Genomic DNA, 22,721 nt, shown 5'->3' on the forward strand with positions numbered 1-22,721 from the left:
ACATCAAGTGAGTGGATGATGGTCGCCACATCCTACCACTAAGTTAAGAATCAATGAGAAAAATAGAGGAGCATTCCGGTGGGACATGTGCCTATCTTATCAGAAAGTACTATAACACCAAACAGGCCCTACCCAAAAATAAATGAAAAGTGTTTACTAGTGCTAAAACAGCATAGCACATTAAACATGTACCTGAAAAGATGTTAAAGCTGTTATAAAAAGCTGCGACACCAACAGTCCTTACCAGAAATAAAGCGAAGACTGGCTTAAGTGGCAGGTGAAGGTGTGTTGAGGGTAGATGGGCTAGTTACTAGGTGACATAGGCCTCTCTGGGGAAGCCCCATCACCTATGCCGAAGCCTTTGAAGTAGAACTCCACGTCCTCTCTGTCCACATCTCCTCCTTCATCCACCCCTGCTGGCACATCCAAGTCCTGCAAATTAGCAACCACATTCTGTCTCTCATGAAAATATCGTGTGATCCGGGCTTGTCTCTGCTCCTTTATGTTTCTGTTGTAGATGGCCATCACTTGAGACTTCAATCACTCAAGGTCGGTATGATGTTGGTAACCTCAGGCATAGTCCTGGTGTATGCATCGAAGGTGGTTGCCATGTTGGTTATGGTGGACAGAGTGGTCACAAGATGGCCGCCAACAAATGAGCATCGGTATGCATCGTTGGCTGTCAGCTGGGAGCATCGAATTGTGGGGAAATTCGCGAATTGTGAGACAACTCGGAAGCTTTTTTCTTGCACAAAAAACAAGATGTTGAAGTAAAATGTGTCCAAATATGAGGACTTACTGTATTTCTAGCTCGACCAACACATTATGTCGATCCTAACATGTAATGTGAGGGGTGCTCAAAAAGTTTTGGCAGCAGGGTAATAAAAGCAAAATTAATAGAGATACACATTTATTGAAGTTCACACTCCGTCAACATACTCTCCTCAAAGGTTTACGCACTTCTGGAGCCATGTCATCCACTTAATAAAGCACTCCGAGTACTCAGAAACAGGTATACTCTTCAGTTCTGAATTTATCCTCCTGGCAAGGTCCTGTTCCCTTCGAAAATGGATCCAAGCAAGTTTTTCTGACAACTTAGGGAATAGCCAAAAGTCACACAGTGCCAGGTCTGAGTACTCGGAGTGCTTTGTTAAGTGGATGACACGGCTCCAGAAGTGTGTATACCTTTGAGGAGAGTATGTTGAAGGAGTGTGAACTTCAATAAATGTGTATCTCTATTAATTTTGCTTTTATTACCCTGTTGCCAAAACTTTTTGAATGCCCCTCGTATAAACCACGTGTGTTGAATCCTAATCGTATTTTTCAGATATTTTGGTAATATGTTACCCTAACTGCATATATGCTTATATTATGCGGACACATAATAAGCTGAAGTTTTGAAAAATATTCCATGTAGTACTCGTCTTCTTTGCTTGCGGGCCTTATATCTGTAAAATGTGAGATATAAACCCGTTACCAATTTGCTACGCCAGTCTGTTCGATCGGTCAACTTTGCATCAGCTTGGCATCGACTCCCTACCAGCCAGGGGGGTGTCAGAACTTTGGTTCGTGGGTGTACAGAAGGCAGAATCACAAAAATCATAATTTATGCTATTTTACTGGCAGTGCTGCTGAAGTGAATGTGTGTCAATCATGATATCTCAGTTTGAACAGAGGGCCAACATCAAAGTCTTGTGCAAGCTTGACAAGAGTACATCAAAAACATCGCAAGCCTTACAAACCATCAAGGCATGTCAGCCGAATGAGGCCCATTAGGGTTCAGGGAATTATTAGAGTTCATTGCTCATGTAATTCATTTTGAGAGTGAGTGACTGATTCCTTTGCATTAGGTATCTAGCCTGAGTAGCGTAGCCCCATGCCTTGATATCATAAGGAGTCAGTACAAGATTGGATGATGGAGGGCCATTGTGCCCAAACTGATACTATACTTTCATTTCTTGCTACTGTGATACAAAGCTTCATTTTTCATCGTAGGATTATAGTGTTCCACCCTGTCTTTGAGTCACCACACGATTCACTCATTTTGTTAAACCAAAACACACAAAGCACAACATACCTGACAATTTATCAGTATATGTGTATCTTTCACATTAAGATAAATATCACCGTTTAGTACTATAGTTCTGCCTACTTCTTCCTTCACCTTTAGTATTTTTCTGTGTCTGCCCACCTCCCTTATTTCTCCAATCTGTCGTGTCACTTTTACAACTCGTTTCCTTTTCAGATGGCTTTACGTTGAGTGACAAGCCTAATGGTTTTCTGTAAGTCAGATATCATTTGCAACGCTGGATGATAACCACATGACCAACCCATACATGTTCCATACGTGTCAACATGTGGATTGGTGGAGGGCTATTGCCTCCTCCTGTAAAACAACTGAGAGGCAAATGGCCACCCCTTATGGAATTATGGTGTCTGGCTATAAAAATATACAGGAGATAGTAATGAATGCAGCATTGGTCACAATTAGTCACTTCACCAGACCCTGTGTCAGAAGTGTGCCACTAGGTTTGTTTGTCACCTAGCTCTGATGTGGGGTAGGCTGTGAAAAAGTAGCCAGTGCGTAATATCTTTTTAATTTTGACACAAAGTAAAACACCCGAAAACATATTTTACTTATGAAATTACTTAAGTGTAAGGGTACTCTGTTTTTAGGGTAGCTCTACATTTGGCTTTCGATCGTGTCTGGCATAAATCTTTAATTTCCAAACTGCCCTCTAATGGTTTCTATCCTTCTATCTGTGCCTTCATCTCTAGCTTCCTTTCTGGTCGTTCTGTAGCTGCTGTTGTAGACGGCCATCGTTCTTCTCCTAGATCTATCAACGGTGGTGTTCCTCAGGGCTCTGTTCTATCACCAACTCTCTTCCTTTTATTTATCAATGACCTTCTAAGCTGTAGATTTAACCCAATCCACTCATACTCTGATGACTCCACCCTTCACCTTTCCATTTGGTTCTCGCAATGTCCATCTCAGCAGTTACTTCAGCAAACAAGGGATGAGGCTGTGGCACACCTAATGTCTGACTTGGCTCATATGTCTGACTGAGGTAAAAATAATCTGGTTGTTTTTAATGCATCAAAGACTCAGTTTTTGCACCTATCAACCCGACAAAATCTTCCACAGGTATATCCACTAATGTTTAATAATATTCAGCTTAATCCTGCATCATCCTTGAACATGCTTGGGATTTCATTTGCTTGGGACTTATCCTGGAAAGATCATATTACATCACTTGTAAAATCTACTTCCAAGAGATTAGGTGTGCTAAACCGAATCCGTTCCTTCTTTACCCCTGCACAATTGTTGACTCTATACAGGAGTTTTATCCGCCCCTGTGTGGAGTACAACTCTCATGTCTGGGGAGGCTCCCCACATACAGCTCTTCTCAATAGGGTGGAATCAAAGGCTTTTTGTCTCATTAACTCTCCTCCTCTTACTGACTCCCTTCAACCTCTGTCTCTTTGTCGCACTGTTGCATCTTTATCTCTTTTCTGTTCTTACTTCAATGGTCACTGCTCCTCTGAACTGTCTGCATGCCTTCACCTCTATGACGGGCTCATAGCACCCGTCTAGCAGCAAACACTCATCCTTTTTCTGTCCAACTCTCTAATGCAAGAGTTAACCATTACTCCCAGTCCTTCATTTATGCAACAGGTCAACTCTGGAACTGCCTCCCTCTGTATTTCCTGCTTCCTGTGATCTCCAGTCTTTCAAACGCAGTGTGTCCAGGCATCTCAAAATGATCGGATCTTTAATTTGGCTCTCTCTCGTATTTTGTTTTTCTCTTGGAAGGGACAATAATTGCGGGCTCACAGCCTTTGGTTCCTTCTTCCTCACATTTAAAAGAAAATAAAAGGTAGGATGGAAGTAGTGGAAGCAATGAAGAAAGTCTAGATGGGGAAAGCACCAGGAATTGATGGAGTGTGTGGTGAAATGCTGAAGCATGGGGTAGTAGAATGCATGTGGAAAATGTGGAGATTGGCTTGGGAGGACGGTAAAATCCCGGAGGATTGGAAGTCAGGTATTATAATTCTCCTGTACAGAGGAAAAAGGGAAAAAGAAGTGTGTGGTAATCATAGGGACATTTGTCTCCTTATTGTAAATGGAATAGTATGTGATAGGATACTGATCGAAAGAGTTAGGGAAATAACAGGAGTTAGTTGGAGAAGAGCAGGAAGGTTTTAGGAAGGTAAGTGGTTGTGTAGATCAGATATTCATTATGTCTTTAGTGGAAAAGTTTCTAGAGAAGGGAAAGAAGTTGTATGTAGCTTTCATGGATATGGAGAAAGCATATGACAGGGTGAATAGACAAGGATTGTGGAAAGTCTGTCAATCCATCCACCATCCAATCCTCCTGTATGTTGTTCCATGAGGAGCGTTAGGAACCCGAGGTTAGGCAGGTTGGTCCTGACATTTAATATGAGGAATGTATGGAGTAAATGTGAAGTTGCTGAATGCCGTGAAGAGTATGTATGGGGGTGCTAATGCTGCAGTGTGTGTGGATAATGAACTGAGTGAATATTTTTATTTGAAGGTTGGATTGAAAAAGGGATGTGTCATGTCTCCATGGTTGTTCAGTCTGTATATGGATGGTGTTATAAATGAGATACAAGGCAGGGAAGTGGATGTTGGAGTGGCCCTAATGAGAGAAGGCCGTGTGTGGAAACTCCCTGTACTGTTGTTTGCAGATGATACTGTGTTGTGAAGCGAAGACGAAGAGAAGCTGCAAGGCGTGGTGAATGAGTTGGGAGAGTGTGTAACAAACAGAATCTAAAAGTGAATTTAGGGAAGAGTAAAGTTACGGTCTTCGAGAGAGGTGAAGTCACAGAATGTACAATGAGGTTGGATGAGGAGGAAATGGAAAATGTGAGTGCATTTAAGTACTTGGGTAGTATGGTGAGTAAGGATGGAAGTTTAGAGGGTGAAGTGCTTGAAAGGGTGCAGCAAGGGAGAAAGGTTGCCGATTCTTTGAAAGCAGTTCTAAGAAACAGGGAAGTGAGGTTGGAAATGAAAAAGTTACTGCATGACACTATTGACACAATTTTAACATATGGAAGTGAAACTTGGGCCTTGTTGGTCAAGAGTGAGAGGAGTGGAAGTGAGTTATTTAAAAGGAGCATGTGGAGTCATATGGAGAGAGAGACTGACAAATGAGGGAGTGTTGTGATGTGGATGTGGATGCGATATAAAGCATAAGGAAAAACACATTGAGGTAGTTTGGCCATGTGGAAAGGATGGAGAGTGAGAGACTGATGAGGAGCATGTATGTGAGTAAAGTGGAAGGGGGGAGAGGGAGGGGGAGGCCAAGGATGAGATGGAGGGATGGAGTGGAGAGGTATATGAGAGAGGGTGTGTGTGAGCTGGGAGCAGGGCAGTGAAATGGCAGGGGACAGCAACATGGAGGTGATTTGTTTGTGGCCACCCGTTATGGGAATAAGGCATCTAGTAATAGATAGCTAGAAGTCTGTCAAGGCAAGTTATCAAAGTAGAGGTGAAAAGCTTCTGCAAACTTTAGCAGATTTGTGCTTTGAATCCTGAATTTTTAATAGTCAAATGAAACTAAAATATTTGACCAGATTTCATGTAAATAGGTGTGTATGAACCTGTATGGTGATAAAAATTATAATAGCCAAACATATACAGCTTAACCTAACCTAACACACTTGTCAAGCAAAACCAACCCTGACTTTGGCTTAAGCCATTGTTAGGGATTTGAAAATCTTATTCTCCAGATTAGACTGGCTGTTACAAAAAAGATGTTCAAACATCACCAGTACATAAGACAAAGAAATCAGATAGCTAACCAGAAAGTTCCACAGAGGTCTAGTTGTCCACAGTCAGGCTTATGTAGGAGGGAAAAAAACATTGGAATATTTCAGTCTTTGTGACATCTCCCCTGTGTATAACTGCCCAATTTTTGGGCTATCTGCCCGTGGAGTCAGGACTTAGCAATGCTTATACTGATGCAGTTCATTGATCACTTCATAACAACTTTATCACATCTAATTTTGGTGCTACCAAGTTGTCCTACAGGTTTGCCAATGTAAAACCAACAAAACTCTTAACTTAAGCACAAACATAGCATACTTCACCTTTAAGAGAGCTATCACACTAAGTCTTACATGCCTGTCATGATAATAACAGCTGAATATCACAGAAACCTAACCTGTACTGAAGTATGATTCCCAGACATAGTTATAATTGGCGGTCAGCTGTGGCCTTGGTACGGGTTGTGACGTCACAGCGAGGGTGCATGTTTTGCACAAGGTATGATAGTCTCCAACTTTGATTGACCTTTTTTTTGTTTCATAAATATTAAATCGGAGAGATAAGTGAATGATATTTCGATGATTATGAGTGACAATTTTATTACTTTAGGTAACTTGTACATGACCATCGCCAGTCCATTGTTAGGAGGAAGGATCATATACTGTACAGTATTTAGAAATATGAAAATCATGGATGTTGCTCCTCACTGATAAAGCTTTGTTTTGTCAGAAGAAGAAGAAGAAGAAGAAAATTGGTGGAAGTAATGATGTAATTTAGATTGATGTTTAGACTGTACAGCATGTTTTATAATTAGTCTCATTGACTATTAATCACTTAATTTGGTTTCAGCATAGACAGTACGAGATGAAGGAGTCCACACTTGAGAGTTTGGTGGAAGGATGTGCATCACAGAAGTTAACTGTAAGGATCAAGTCCTATCGCTATTTGACACAGTAAGTTCTCTCATATTGACTCTTCATGTAGTTTCCTCATACTTCAGATTGTTTATCTGAACTGTGCTGTAATTATATTTTGTAATATGAATGCTTGTGTCCATTGCTATACATGTTGCAGTTAATTGGCCATCAGCCCTCTATGCTTCAGTATCAACACAAAACAATATGGGCAGCTCACACTGCCCTTGTTGTAATGCCACTCCTTTCATAAGAAACAGGCTTTCAGCATGACCTCAGTAAGACCAGTAGAAGTCACCAAACTAATGCTGTCCATTGAATTTATTTCCAGTTGAGCCAGAGGCCATAAAAAATTATGAAATAGAGCTTCACATTTATGTTGTAAATAGGACTGGACTGTATGTGAAGAGTCCCTTTATCGTATTCAGCCACCATATACAGTACTTATTACAGCATCTATCTTTCTCTCTCTCTATTGCCAGATTCCTCAATCCTGTACGGGGTGGCCACAAACAAATATGTTTCCTTTATATATATTCCACTATAAGCCTGTCTCATCTACACTGAATACTCATTTAATTGCAGGCACTAAGAATATTATTTAGTAAAAGTAAGAATGAGATGCATTGATGGAAATGAGCAGAGCCATAAGCAGGCAACTAACTACTTACAGTTTAATCTTGAATTTCATTGGAGGTTGTTTCTCCGACCCCCGTGCGAAATTTAAAACGTCGAAATTTAAAGTGAACTTCTTATGGAGAAAATTAGCACGATTCTGGCCAACCTTGACATTTAAAACCTCCCTGTTTCACATACAAACCCAAGTTAATGCATAATACAGTACAGTCACTATTTTCACACCTAATTGGTACCACAATTGCGGCGCGAAAGTCAAACTCGTGAAATTCATGCGTATACTTTACACATTGTAAGTGGTAATTGGTTCTGGGGTCAGCCACCTCATTCCCCCTAAACTACCCATTAATGACACAATACCCCTACTATAAATGACATGCAGTTAATCAGAGATATAATATATTACTGAACAAAGAATTAACTAACACTGACACAGGCTGAACTGCTTGATGGGGCTTGAAGATGAGTTCCAAGGCTGAGAGCAGTGATAAGTTACAACCTGCCCCCTCACTGCTCCCCGCCACCACTGTTGAGTCCCCCACACCACCACTTGTCGATGCTTCCCCTTCCTCCCTCCCCAGTCATGGTTGCCATTTGGTGTTTTTCATTACCAAATGTGGGCCAATTTGGTACTGAAAAGTTCGTTTGGTAGTGAATCAGCATGATCCATTACCAAACAGATTTTTCATATAGGTGGGGGCGCTCACCATCCACTCACTCGATGTATTGCTGCACTCGGGTGTCTGTCCTTTCCTCTCTTCCATCCTTCTTTCCTTCCATCCTCTTCTGTCTCTCTATCCTTCATTCTTTCCTTGTCCTTCTGCCTACTGGTGACTTTACACTCCCTCTTCTGTCTTTCTTTCCTTCATTCTTTCCTTTTCCTTCTGCCTGTGGGTGACTCTATACTGAGTGACAAGCTAAATTGTTTCCTGTACACCAGGAAACCATTTATTATGCTAGGTGGTAACCATATAACCAGATTTTGGTACCTGGTGGTTTAGTGGGTAATTATTGCTCTTCAGTCGGATTGAGCCGGTGAAGGTTTATATCCAAGGGGTGGTTGGGGTTGATTGCTCATGTAATGCCACTCGGGGATGAGTGAGGGTGGTCACTCTCATCTTAAATGTCGAGACCAACTGCCTAGCCCTGGGCTCCTACGCTCCTCTTGGGGCAATGTAGGATTGGATGATAGATGATGAATGGATGAATGAAGATATAGAAAATGGAGATGGTGGACTGTGTGCTTTCTTTGATGAATCTGGTAGCATACATAGCGCAAAAATAAACATTCTGCTGATTATACGGAGAGTGATTATTTCCATTTGTTCATATAATTAGTGAAGAATAAATGTTTCCTTTAAGAATTTGGTAATGAGAATTTAAATTTGATAATGAAAATTGAGGAGTTTGGTAATATGGCCGAGTTCAGATCTGACAGTCCTGTCCCCAGTTACTGCCTAACCTTCGGTCAGGGAAGACGTCCATCGTAATGAATGCTGCACGTGCTCATTTTTTATGAATAAACAGCAAATAAACTGCAATACCTCGCCACTAGACCACATGGGAATTTACAGTGTTGTGCAATGTTTAGAAATTAGAATTTAGAGTGCAAAGGATTAAATGTGGAGTGAGTGTGGAGTGCAAAGTGGTGGTTGAAACTGGCGTGGTTCAATTAAGAAGAATGTGCAGTGTTAAACAATTATAACTCACAGTGCAAAGAATTAAGTGTAGCACAACACTGGATTACTGTACTTGCATCAAGAGCATTTTCACAACTACCAGAGACTTAGAGAGTTAGAGGCGGCAGCCACAAACATGCTGTAAGTACAGTATCCAACACTGCTAGGCCTAAGTATTTTCCATACTCACTTTTGATTCCTCATTCTCTGGTTCCTTTTCATTTACTTCATGCTTTATGTCCAGTATTGGTGTGAATAGGGTCTTAAATAAGTTTAAATAAGTGCTATGCATGTCCAGTAGGGAGTTATTTAGGTGGCTTTCAGAGTTAGGCTGGGTTAGGGTCATAAGTACCAGTCCAGCAGTCAGAGGCCCTCTTTCCGGACGGGACCACTTTCCGGACATGCCTTTGACTCTATTACATCGGATAGTAGAGGGATTACTGTGTATACTGTATATATATACAGTATGTATACATACACAGTAAACCCTGTACTATCCGGATGCCCACTTTCCAGACACCCCACTTACCGGACATTTTTGTCACGGGATTTAATATTCCCAAAATTGTCCCAAGATCGCAAAAAATCGGGGGGGGGGATATTCCCCCCCCCCCCATAATTTGAACTCTGCGCACGCGGCGCGGACCAGCTGTGTTTTGGTGCGTAGTTCTGCCGCCATCTACTAGAGCGCCCCTGCATCCTCCCTACTTACCGCCCGTCTCGTTGTGTGTGCACGCTCATCATCGTGGCCGCCCACGTGCTCACTTTTGTGGTGGTGCCCTACTTGCTGCAGGCTCTCCTGCTGCTCTCTTGCCTCTTGTTAGTGTGTGTGATGATGGCCCTGCCTCCTGAGAAGAGGAAGAGAGTGGTTTTGTCTCTGGAGAAGAAGAGGGAGATATTGGACAAGGTGGACGCAGGACGGTCAACCTCTTGCATACTCCTTGAATTCAACCTGGCCCAATCTTCTTTGTTTGATATCAAGAGATCCTGTGACAAACTCGTGCAGTACATGGCTGACTTCTTGTCAAAGAACAAACGCAACGTGGAGAAGAAGATGAGGTTTACTCCCTGGTATGCTGCAGTCGACCGCTCAACATTGATTTGGTATCGACAACAACGTGCTGCTGGTGTACTGGTGTGTGGCATGAAGCTGAAGGCTTCACAGCGCCCCAGACTTCAAGGCATCCGAGGGTTGGCTCTTCGCGTTCAAGTTACGGCATGGCCTTACGAACTGTAAGGCCCATGGCGAAGCTTTGGATGCTGACAAGGAGGCAGTAGAGGAGTTTCGGCACAAGGTGAAGGGTTTGACTGACAGGGAGGGCCTCACTCTCGGTCAAGTCTACAACTCTGACGAAACTGGTCCATTCTATCGCTCGCTGCCAACGAACACTCTAGCAAAGGAGACAGAGAACCGTGTACCTGGCTGCAATCTTTGCAAGCACCTGATATCTGCTTTGTGTTGTGCCAATGCTAACGGCATGCACTGGCTCAAGCCCACTATTGTTGGCCGTGCAAAGCAGCCTCGGTGTCTTCTTGGGGTGATGGATGTCCTTCCTGTCATTTGGTACCATTTTGTGAAGGCATGGTTCACTGCCCAGATCTTCAAAGACTGTTTCTACCGCCTTTTCGTCAAGGAGGTCATCCAATACCAGATGGAGAAACTGGGAATCCCGCACGACCAGGTGAAGGCCCTCCTTCTCTTGGATAATGCACCTGTCTTCCTGTGTGACAAGGACTTGGTGGCTGAGAATGGCTTCATTAGGTGCATGTTTATGCCACCTAATACGACTGCTCTCATCCAACCAATGGACCAAGGAGTGATCTTGGCAACGAAGAGGCTGTACCAAAGGATGTTCCTGGACGAGGTGATGGTTGTTCTCGAGGATGAGGACGGGCGCAGGAAGGGATGGGACACGCGGGGCCAGCAGACTTTGGAAAACATTTGCTGCTACAACATCAGGTCTGGAATCTACAACTGGGCCAGTGCATGGAAGGAAGTCCCTGTCAAGACTCTAGAAAATGGTTAGTCTCGTCTGCTTCTCGGAACGGATGCGGAGCACGATTTCCTAGGTTTGACGTGGATGACTTCCATGCACGTATATGTGCGCATAGAGACGATGTTGGTGTGGATGAAGTGTGTAAATGGTTGGATGACGACGAGGGCGATCCTGGGTATCAGACCATGTCTGATATCGAGATCGTATGTTCAGTTGCAGGTGTCAGTACCCAGCTTGAAGATTCCGATGAGGATGGCGACGATGATGCGGACTCCTCTCAGCGTGACACTACTCCAGCCATCCCCAAGCTGAGCACACTGCGGGAACATGTAGAGTTTGTTCTCGACTGCCTGGAACACCCGGACTGCAACAGGGAGATGGGGCCTTTGGGACATGTGGAGGAAGTGCGTGCTTTCAGGCAGCGCATCATTTATCGCCTAAATCGTCGTTCCATGCGTCAATCAACCATTGGCATCTTTTTCAGACCTGTGACCCCTGATGTGCCCAGTCCTGGCTCCACACCATTGCCTCCCCAAGACAGGCCCTCATCCTCCGAGCCACAGCACAGCACATCAGGCACGGTGGAGTTGCCACCGGACGTGAGTTTGTGCCTCTTTTCAGAGTCGTCTGCAGTGGGTAGTCCATCACCACGTCCCAGCGGCGCACCCCTAGGCCACCTGCATCAGCTACTCTCTGAGTCTGACAGTGAATAAACAGCAATAACTCGCCACTAGGCCACACGGGAGTTTATAATATCGTGCAGTGAAAAAAAACGGTGCGCAGTGTTAAGAAATTGGAATTCTGAGTGCAGAGACTTAAGTGCAGAGTGCAACACTAATTTCATTGATGTACAGTGAAGTTCAAATTAGACTAGAGTGTGTAGTGTTAAGAAAATGGATTTATAAGTGCAAAGACTTTAGTGTAGAGTGCAACACTGATTTCATTAAGGTACAATGGAGCGCAAGTAAGACTAGAGTGCGCATTGTTAAGAAAATAGAATTATGAATGCAAATGACTAAGTTCAGTGCAAGACTTCATGTATAGTGTACTGTAGGTGCTTCAGGTACTCCTTTTTACTGTCAGAGTCTGAGAGGAGGCGGGTTATTCATTGAGATGGCCAGGGACTTGTTGTAAGTACCCAGAATGTTTCATATTGTATTGTATTTTCCATACTTACCTCTAAAACCTCATTTCACTCTTTTATGTCCTTTATTGGTGTGAATAGGGTCTTAGGTGGTATGCATGTCCAGTAGGAAGGTGTTTTTCTGAGTTAGGCTAGGTTAGGGTCCATAAGTACCAGTCCAGGAGGCAGGGACTTGTTGTAAGTACCCAGAATGTTTAATATTGTATATACTCACCTCTAAAACCTCATTCTCTGGTTCTTTTGCATTTATTTAAGTCTTTTATGCCCCTTATTGGTGTGAATTGGGTCTTAAATAGGTGCTATGCATGTCCAGTAGGAAGTTGAGTAGGTGTTTTTCTGAGTTAGGTTGGGTTAAGGTCCATAAGTACAAGTCCAGGAGGCTGGAGCCCACTTTCCGGACATGCCTTTAGCTCTGTTACATCAGATAGTGGAGGGATTACTGTATATATATATATATATATATATGCAATATAATATATATACAGTACCCCTCACGTCCAACACGCGTTTGTCCAGCACGATTCACGTCCAGCACGGAGAGCAAACAATTAGTACGATTTAATACAATTTAATTACTGTAACATGGGTGCATTAGCATAACACGCACGGACCTCCGAGAAGTGGGAGAAATCCGCAGAGTTCGCCTCTAGCACGATCACCTCTGGTCCAACACGGTCATATTGGACATTCCTGTGATGCTGACAGCCAATCAAAACTTCTAATCAAGTTGCCTCCCCCACCCGCTTTTGTGACGTGATCGTGATGTCGCCCAGTCAAAAATGGTTCTGCTCTCACGAGATGTTTTGTTTAAATTTCTCCCGCCACAGTGCCACTCAGTTGCATAATTCGCATTGGAAGGTGCTTTTTTTCTTGCTGCATTTTCTGCCCTTGCTACTGCATTTTATCCTGCTCACGATGCCTAGGAAGCCTTCTGAGAACCCCAAGAAGCGACGGCACCTCCCTCAGGCCACCAAGCTAGAAATCATCGAGAGGAAGAAGAAAAGGGAGAGGAAAGTGGACATCGCCAAGGCCTATGACGTGAATGAAGCCAGCGTGAGGACCATAATAAAACAGCAAGACAAGATCCTGGCAGCAGTGAATGCTTGTGGAGTGCTAGGACAGGCAGAAGCAGGACCTTCCATGATTGTGGTTGAGGTTAGTGATTCTGAGTGTGATTTCGCAGGATTTATGAGGGAGGTTGAGGAGGAGCAGCAGCCATTACCTGCTAGTGATGCCAGCAGCCATCCTCCGGGGACCCAGTAGGACTACCTACAGCCTCGGATACCACCTTCCATTCCCAGCAAGCCCACCAACACTATCCTAAAAGGTTAGTTATCATTCATAGTACAGCACCATTTATTATAATTACAGTAGTACCAATATATGTAAAGATATATGGTAGGTATTTAGGGTGACTTTTCCTAGGGTTGCTGACATAATTCATTTTTCCCCATAAGCTCTGTTGTTTGTCCAACACGTTTTTGGTCCAACACGGGACCTGTGCATGACAATATTACCGTGTTGGACGCGAGGGTACTGTATATATATATATATATATATATATATATATATATATATATATATATACTGTACATATACATATATATATATATACAGTAATCCCGCATTTTTTGCGGATTTTTTGTCTACGGTTTTGCCCTCTCGCGGATTTTCTTAGCATTAATAAGTTCAACTAAAATATCCTTGAATATAGAGAAAACAAAAAATTTGAAATTCCCGCAGCTTCCAATTGTAGCGCGGTAAACTCACGCCACCCTCTGTCCCTTTCCCACGGCCCCTCTGCCAGTGTTACCATATGTAGCATAATTTTATTCTTTTAGCATAATTTTGATCAAATTTTCGAGTCTGGGATATTTTTTAGCATATTAGAAGTTTTAGCATCATTCTAGCATAATTTAGAATGGAATGGAATATTTTTGGAATAATTTTATAAAAGCTACAAATGAGAGAGGGAGAGAGAGAGAGAGAGATAAGGTAAGATGATGTTTGAATAGTTGGTTACTTTCAGTTTGGGCTTGGTTGGGTTGGATTATGTTAGGTTAGGTTAGGTTGGATTAGGTTAGGTTAGGTTAGGTTTTAGGTTAGGTTCGGTTTGGTTAGGTTTTAGGTTAGGTTAGGTTCGGTTTGGTTCGGTTAGGTTAGGTTAGGATAAGTTTGAGCTTTGTATTTTACCCATGAAACCTAGGTTTTTCCGATGGATTTTGGTATGATTCATTCGAGTTTCAGCTTCATTTCAGTCGGAAATGACCATTTTCTGTTTCCCCCCCTCTCTATAACCGCCGATTCCCCAAAACTCCCCCATTATTGCAGGGGGATGGGGGGGGTCAATCTCAAAATCTGGTTATTTCCGACGGAAATGATGCTCAAAATCGAATGAATCACATCAAAATCCATCAGAAAAACGTAAGTTTCGTGGGAAAAAGCAGTATGGGCAGAAAACCGATATTTATCCTCTTACTGTATGTAGGTTCATTTTAATATTTTCATAGTAAACAATACATAATTAATATGTAGCACGAATATGTACAGAATTTTATCATTTAGCTTCAAGTTAGCATAATTCATTTTATACTTGGAACAAATTTGCTCAATCTAGCATAATTTTTTCATTGCCCTAGCATAATTTCGTTGTTTGGATATGGCAACACTGCTCTTTGCCCCGCATAATCCTCAGTCCACGCCTGACTGCCTCACGTGTATGTTGTTCTTGTAACCGCACTATGATATGAGCCTCTTGCCTCCCACTTGCTTTCCACATGGCCCCAGGACGTAAGCCAGCCTCACCAAAGGCTAATAATACAATTAGAAAGAACTCTAAAGTGACAAAACGATCAAGAAAAGTTATGACCTTAGCAGAGAAAATTGTGTTATTGGACAAGCTAAGAAACGACCGTGCGAGTGTGTGCTATCACCAGTTGATGCATCTTTTTATTTTGTACTGTTTTGTGAATAAATGTGTAGATAACTGTGTATTACAGTACGGTGTTTACGTTTTTCCTTCATAATGGAGTATGTGCTTTCAATCTTGTAAGAAGGTATTTCGGGATGAGTATGGAGGTTTCGGGACAATTCGCAGTCACAACAAACACAAAACAATTCGCCTTCATTAATGAAGATAGCTATGGGTGATGTTAGAATATAATTCAAAGGCAACTACAGCAAAGAAGAAACAAGTTAATTATTGACTAAAGGAGCAACTAATAAATAATATCCAGAACCTACGCTACTGAACATAAACTTTGCTGGATCCCCTTGAAATATAGTTATTAAACTATTGATTAATTAATAAGTATATTGATAAAAGTATTGATTAGTATATTTATAGAATGGCGGGGAATCGTCCAGGGTGCGAATTGTTCTGAAGGGGAATCGTCTATGTTTTGACGGGGAATTGTCTGACGGCGAATTGTCTCGCAATCAGTATGGACATGGACTGTGTGATGGGCAGCATGGTGGACACAAGTGTAAGATTCAATTGTTAATAGAGTATTCGCGGAATTGACTTTTCGCGGGGGTTACAAGAACGTAACTACCGCGAAATATGCGGGATTACTGTATATATATATGCAATGCACACACACACACACACCATATACTGTGCACAAAGGAAAGACTAAATCAAAGAATGTGAAAACCTTCTGATGATTTGTACAGTATGTATTGGCAATCACGTGGAAGCTACTGGCGTTTGTGTGAATAAATGATACGAAGCTCGAGCATAATTTCATAATGAATATTTTGCTTGGTGGAAGACACTGTGACCTAAAAATGTTGCACACTTTAACCACAGAACCTTCAATGCTAATCTTTTCAAAATAAATGAGATATACTTGACCGGAGAGTGTCTTGATATGTAGAAAAGCATGACCTTTTTAGCGTGTGTAATGTGAAAAATAAAAATGGTACATTGCTATACCTCATACCAATTAATCTGGGCAGGCATGTATGGCAACAGTGTTCCCGTCGAGATTCTGATTGGCTGGAGGTGTTTGTTCGATTTCGTTGTTGTGTAAACCGATACTCTCTTTGTTATCAGATATGATACTGAGTTTGTCGACAATACAATCGTCAAAAGCAATAAGAAATCCGTTATATACTTAACAACAATGAAATTTGCGTAGGGAGATAGAGATATGAGTCAACAAAGTATTATAACAGTCCAAGTCAAGGTCAGCATTCGAACAATTCCTTTAAATCTCCGACACTCGATAAAATTACAGAAAAGTAAGGAAACCTGCTTAATCTAAGCGCTGGTGTAACACACATTTAAATTTTAAGTTCAGTCCTTACTATGATAATAGAGGAGATGTAATGAAATAGTTTCCTTTAGCCTACTTTGATTTTTGCAATTTTTTCAAACCTCCCTCCCCACACAACTCGTCTTTTCATCAGAATTTTAATTATTCAGAGTTGTGGCACGATTTAAGGGTGCGGACTGATCTTAAAATTTAAATGTGTGTTATACCAACCCTTAGATTAAGTAGGTTTCCTTAATATTCTGTTATATTACGAAGTGTCGGAGATTTAAAGGAATTGGTCGAATGCTGACCTTGACTTGGACTGTTATAATACTTTGTTGACTCATATTTCTATCTTCCTACGCAGATTTCATTGTTGTTAAGTATATAACGGATTTCTTATTGCTTTTGATGATTGTATTGTCGACAAACTCAGTATCATATCTGATAATAAAGAGAGTATCGGTTTAAGCAACAACGAAATCGAACAAACACCTCCAGCCAATCAGAATCTCGGTGGGAACAGTGTTGCCATACATGCCTGGCCAGATTAATTGGTATGAGGTATAGTGGAGAAGGGAGAAAAAGTGAGCAGATGGAAAGAACACTTTAAGGAACTGCTAAATATAGAGATTGAAAGTAATGCAAGTATAAGTGGCTTGGGAATGACTGGGAGAAGGAGAAAGGTGAGATGATAGGAAAAAATCAGTAGAATGATAGGAAAAATCAGTAGATGATAGGAAGAAATCAGTGAGATGATAGGAAAAAATCAGTAGTGGAAGCAGTGAAGAAAGTCAAAATGGGGAAAGCCCCAGGAATTGGAGTGTGTGGTGAAGTAGTGAAGCATGGGTGAGAGATAGTAGTAGAATGAATATGGAAGATGTGCAGATTGGCTTGGGAGGAAGGTAGAGTTCTAGGGGATTGGAAGTAAGGTACCAGTATAGTTATTTCCCTGTACAAAGGAAAAGGGGAAAAAGAAGTGTGCGGTAATCATAGGGGCATTTATCTTTATAGTGTAATAGGAAAAGTGCAGTATATGGTATGATACTTATTGACAGAGTTAGGGAAATAACGGAGGAATTAGGTGGAGAAAAACTGGGAAGTTTTAGGAAAGGAAGAGGTTGTGTAGATCAGACATTCATTCTTAGGTCTTTAATGGAAAAGTTTCTAGAGAAGGGAAAGAAGTTGTATGTGGTCTTCATGGATCTGGAGAAAGCATATGACGAGGTGGATAGACAAGGAATGTGGAAAGTATTTAGAGTACTGTATATAGAGTAAATGGGAAGTTGTTGAATGCTGTGAAAGGTATGTATGAGGATGCTAATGCTGCAGTGCATGTGGATAGTGAACTGAACGAATTTTTCTGTGAATGTTGGATTGAAACGTGGATGTGTGATATCCCCATGGTTGTTCAGTATGTATATGGATGGGGTTATAAAAGAGGTAAGTACAAGGTAGGGCAGTGGATGTTGGAGTGACCCTAATAAGAGAGGTCAGTGTTTGGAAACTCCCTATACTGTTGTTTGCAGATGATACTATATTGTTAAGTGATGACAAAGGGGAACTGCAAAGCTTGGTGAATGAGTTTGGGAGAACATATGAGAAATGGAATCAAAAGATGAACGTAGGGAGGAGTAAAGTTATGGTCTTCAGGAGAATTTAATCCACTGAATGTACAGTGAGGCCAGATTAGGAGGAAATGGAAAATGGTAGTGCTGTAAGGACCAACTCTCCTAGCCACAGACTCCTACGCTTCTCATGGGGCAATGTAGGGTTGGATGATGGATGGATGGATGAATGGATGAATGGTAAGTACTTGGGTAGTGTGATGAGTAATGATGGACGTTAAGAGAGTGAAGTGCTTGAAAGGGTACAACAAGGAAGAAAGGTTGTTGGTTCTTTGAAAGAAGTGATAAGGGACAGGGAATTGATCATAGAAGTAAGAGTTACTGCATGTCAGTATTGTGATACCAAGCCTAACATATGGAAGTGAAGCTTGGACCTTGTTGGAAGGACAGAAGTCAAGAGTAAAAACAGTCGAAATGAGTTATTTGAGAGGAGCATGTGCAGTTGCATTGAGAGACAGACTGACAAATGAGGAAGTGAAAGAGCATTGTGGTGTGGATGTGGATGCAGTAGAACGTGTTAGGAGAAAGACATTGAGGTGGTTTTGCAATGTGAGGAGGATGGAGAGTGAGAGTCTGTAGAGGAGAGTGTATGTGAGTGAGGTGGAGGTGGGGAGAAGGAAGGGGAGACCTAGGATGAGATGAAGGGATGAAGTGGAGAGGTGTATGAGAGAGTGGGGATGTGAGCTGGGAGCAGGGCAGTGATATGGCATTGGACAGGGTGACATGGAGGCGATTCATTTGTGACCACCCCTTCTGGGATTGAGGCGTCTGGCAGTAGATAGATAGATAGATTCCTCCCAAGCCCCTTCACTATATTTTCTTCTCACTTTATTCCATGCTCTTTTTCTTGCCTCATTTGCCATTCTGCACCCATTGTTCAACCACTCTCTCTTCCATACCATTGCTGTGTATGTTTTACATACATCTATCAGAAACTCATATTTCTCATCAACATTTGTAATCGCATTCATTTTGTTCCAGTCTACACTTTTGAAAAAGTTCCCCAGGGAAGCAGTCTGCCTTTCCACAAATGTGTTTTCTCTGTTTTTCATCTCTTTCCCTTACTCCCACCACCTTCATATTGATAACCAGATGATCACTTTTACCAAATGTGTGTGTGTGTGTGTGTGTGTGTGTGTACATACCATCTGACTTGCAGGTTCCTAACAGACTGCCGCAGCTCCTTGACAGAGGGCTGCTGTCTAAGTGTTGTTGAGCTTCATTCTGACCACAGTGGTATAATATGGTTTATACATTCCATGTGTTTTAATTCAAGCATTTTAACATTGAAGTCATTCAATAGAATGAGGAATGCAACCGTATCTCTAAAAAATACAGTAATCTCTCCATTACCCAACATAATAGAGCCAAAGGCATGTCCGGAACGTGGGTCCGTCCAGATACTGGGACCCTGCCTCCGGAACTGGTACTTATGGACCCTAACCCAGCCTAACTCAGAAAACTGCCTACCTAACTCTCTAGCAGACATGCATTGCTCCTATTTAAGACCCTATTCACAAAATAAGGGACAGAAAGTATGAACTAAATGAAAAGGAACCAGAGAATGAGGAATTACAAGTGAGTATGGAAAATATTTAGCAATGTATAAGGTACTTGTGGTAGGTGGTGGCAACCATCATCCACTCACTTAATGTAATGCTACCTACTTCTTCCTTAGCCTTTATCATTCATTTTCTGTGCCTGCCCTCCTCTCTTCCTGTTTCTCCCATCTTTCCTGTCACTTCTTATTGCTTTTCTTTCCTTTACAGGTGGCTTTACAGCGAGTGACAAGCCAAATGGTTTCCTGTAAGCCAAGAAACCATTTATAACGCTGGGTGGTAACCACATAACCAAACCATACATGCTCCCTACGTGTCAACAAGTGGGTTGGTGGAGGGTTAGTTTCCCTCCCTGTAAAACAAATAACTCAGAGTCAAATGGCCACCCCTTACAGGATTATGGTGTCTAGCAATAGATAGATAGATCGATAGTATAGGGTACTTACAACACGTCCGTGGCCATTTGTTACAAAGGTTAACCCGCCTCCTCTAAGGCTCTGGTAGTGGTAAAAGTGCTCTTGAAGCACATACAGTAATCCAGTGTTGTGCTGCACTTAATCATTTGCACTATGAGTTATAATTGTTTAACACTGCACATACTATTCTTCATTGCACCATGCCAGTTTCAAACGCCAGGTTACACTGTGTGCTTAATATTTGCACTCTGAATTCTAATTTCATAACACTGCACAACACTGTAAATTCTCATGTGGTCTAGTGGTGAGGTATTACAGTTTATTCACTGTTAATTCACAAAAACGAGCACCTGTGGCATCCATTGAATGAGCGTTTAGTTGGGATGGTAGTTAAGTGGTAACTGGGGAGGCCGGGAGGGATGGGGGAAGCAAGCAGTGAACGTAAACACAGCTGGTTGGCGCTGTGCGTCAATTTCAAAGTACAGTTGAAAAGAATGCCCCCCCCCCCCCAAGGCCCGGGCCCAATATGTCTGGTAAGTGGGGAGGCCGGATAGTGGGTGTCCAGATAGTACAGGGATTACTGTAATCATTACACGCACGTTCGGTCACGCCAAAAATAGTGGAAAATAAGTGCTAGAGTCTAGGGTCATTAGTTTAAAAAAAAAAAAAAAAAAAAAAAAAAAAAAAAAAACTATGTATGCAGGCCTACCCCAATATCTGTTGGTGTTGTGTACTGGTGGGAGTGTTCGGACAGCAAGTAGTTGGATATCGAAGCAATTTTGTCCGTAACATACTTAAGAAAAGCCAGAGATGTGTTCCAGATCCAGACCCAAACTCTCATTTGCCTTAATCAATAGAGACTAAGACAGAAACACCATAGGTAGTGTTATTTTCCTCATAAGCAATACTATTGCTAAAAAATGAGACATCAGACATGACATGCAGGAAGGTAAGGTGGTGTGAGGTGCAGTGTTGAGATGCTTCTGGGCAACTGACAGCCAGACAGTCAGCATACTAAGTGGGGGTGGGGGAGGGAGGGGGGGATGGGGAAGGAGGGAGACAAACAGGGGTGGAGGAGGGAGGGAGACAAGCGGGTTCAGGGAGGGAGACAAGTGGGGGTAGGGGGACAGGGAGGGAGACAAGCAGGGATGGGGGAGAGTGGGGGGAAGGGGAAGCAGACAAGCAGGGGTAGAAAAGGATGGAGTACAGTATGAAACATTCTGGCCACTTACAGCAAGTCCCTGGCCACCTCGATGAATAACTGCCTCCTCTCGGACTCTCACAGTAAGAACGATTTCCTGAAGCACTTGCAGTTCACTGTTCCTGAAGTCTTGCACTGAACTTAGTCCATAACACACAGAAGTCTGTTCTCTTCACAGTTTGAACTTTTGTCTAAATAATGCTCCATTGTAACTTACTAAGTGTTGCACTTTAACTTTTCCCATTCTTTTCATTTTCCAAAGCTAAAACAAACAAGTCTATTTACGTTAAATTTTTTTTCTAGAGTCTTTTCTCTCACAACTTTAAATCCTTAACACAACACACTATTTTTTTCACTGCACAACACTCAAAATTCCCGTGTGGTCTAGTGGAGAAGTTCTTGCTGTTTATTCACTGTCAGAGTCCGAGAGTATCACTGGCAGGCGACCTAGGGGTGCATCACTGGGTCGTGGTGATGGCGTACCCACTGCAGAGGACTCTGAAGACAGCCACAAATTCATGTCGAGCGGTGACTCCACCGTGGCTGATGTGCTGGGCTGTGGCTCGGAGCATGAGGGCCTGTCTTGGGGAGGCAATGGAGTGGAGCCAGGGCTGGGCACAGCGGGGGTCACGGGCCCGGAAAAACTGTCAATGGTTGATTGACGCAATGACCGACGATTCTGACGATTGATGATGCGCTGCCTGAAAGCATGCACTTCCTCCACGAGTCCCAAGGGCCCCATCTCCCTGTCGCAGTCCGGGTGTTCCAGGGAGTCTAGGATGAACTCTAGATGTTCCCGGAGTGCGCTCAGCTTGGGGATGGCTGGAGCAGTGTCCTGCTGAGAGGAGTCCGCATCATCGTCGCCTTCAGCGTCGGACTCTTCAAGTTCGGTACTGACACCTGCAACCGAAGACGCGATCTCGATATCAGACAACGTCTGATACCCAGGATCGCCCTCGTCGTCATCCAACCACTCACGAACATCGTCCACATCTACATCGTCGCCGTGCGTACGTAGCCGTGCATGGAAGTCATCCATGTCAAACCCTAGAAAATCGTACTCCACATCCGTTCCGAGAAGCAGACGAGACCAACCATTTTCCAGAGTTTCTAGAGTTTTCACAGGGACTCCCATGCACTAGCCCAGTTGTACAGCGCAGACTTGATGTTGTAGCGGCGAAGGTTTTCCAAAGTCCGCTTGCCTCGTGTGTCCCGTCCCTCCCCGCGCTCGTCCTCGTCCTCGAGAACAACCATCACCTCATCCAGGAACTTACGACGGTATAGGCGCTTTGTTGCCACGATCACTCCTTGGTCCATTGGTTGGATGAGAGCAGTCGTATTAGGTGGCAGATACATGCACCTAATACGGCCATTTTCAGCAACCAAGTCCTTGTCGCACGGGTGGGCAGGTGCATTGTCGAGTAGAGGGAGGGCCTTTACCTGGTCGCGCGGGATTCCCAGTGTCTTCGTCTGGTAATGGATGACCTCCTTTAACGA

The 22,721-nt window shown here is 42.8% G+C and overlaps 1 protein-coding gene across 1 annotated transcript in view; it reads left to right on the forward strand.

The window, feature by feature from the left end:
- Positions 1-1,653: 1,653 nt before the first annotated feature.
- The window catches only part of LOC145417418 (uncharacterized), a 287,807-nt gene continuing 266,739 nt past the window's right edge, over positions 1,654-22,721 (forward strand). The window contains exons 1-2 of the mRNA XM_080286100.1: positions 1,654-1,749; positions 6,641-6,744. Of these exons, the coding sequence (XP_080142226.1) occupies positions 1,654-1,749; positions 6,641-6,744 (200 nt within the window). The remainder of the gene's footprint in view (positions 1,750-6,640; positions 6,745-22,721) is intronic.

This window comes from Coenobita brevimanus, chromosome 110 (genome assembly GCF_032717465.1).
Source record: "Coenobita brevimanus isolate Jiangsu-jjx chromosome 110, ASM3271746v2, whole genome shotgun sequence".
In the NCBI taxonomy this organism is placed as follows: Eukaryota; Metazoa; Arthropoda; class Malacostraca; order Decapoda; family Coenobitidae; genus Coenobita; species Coenobita brevimanus.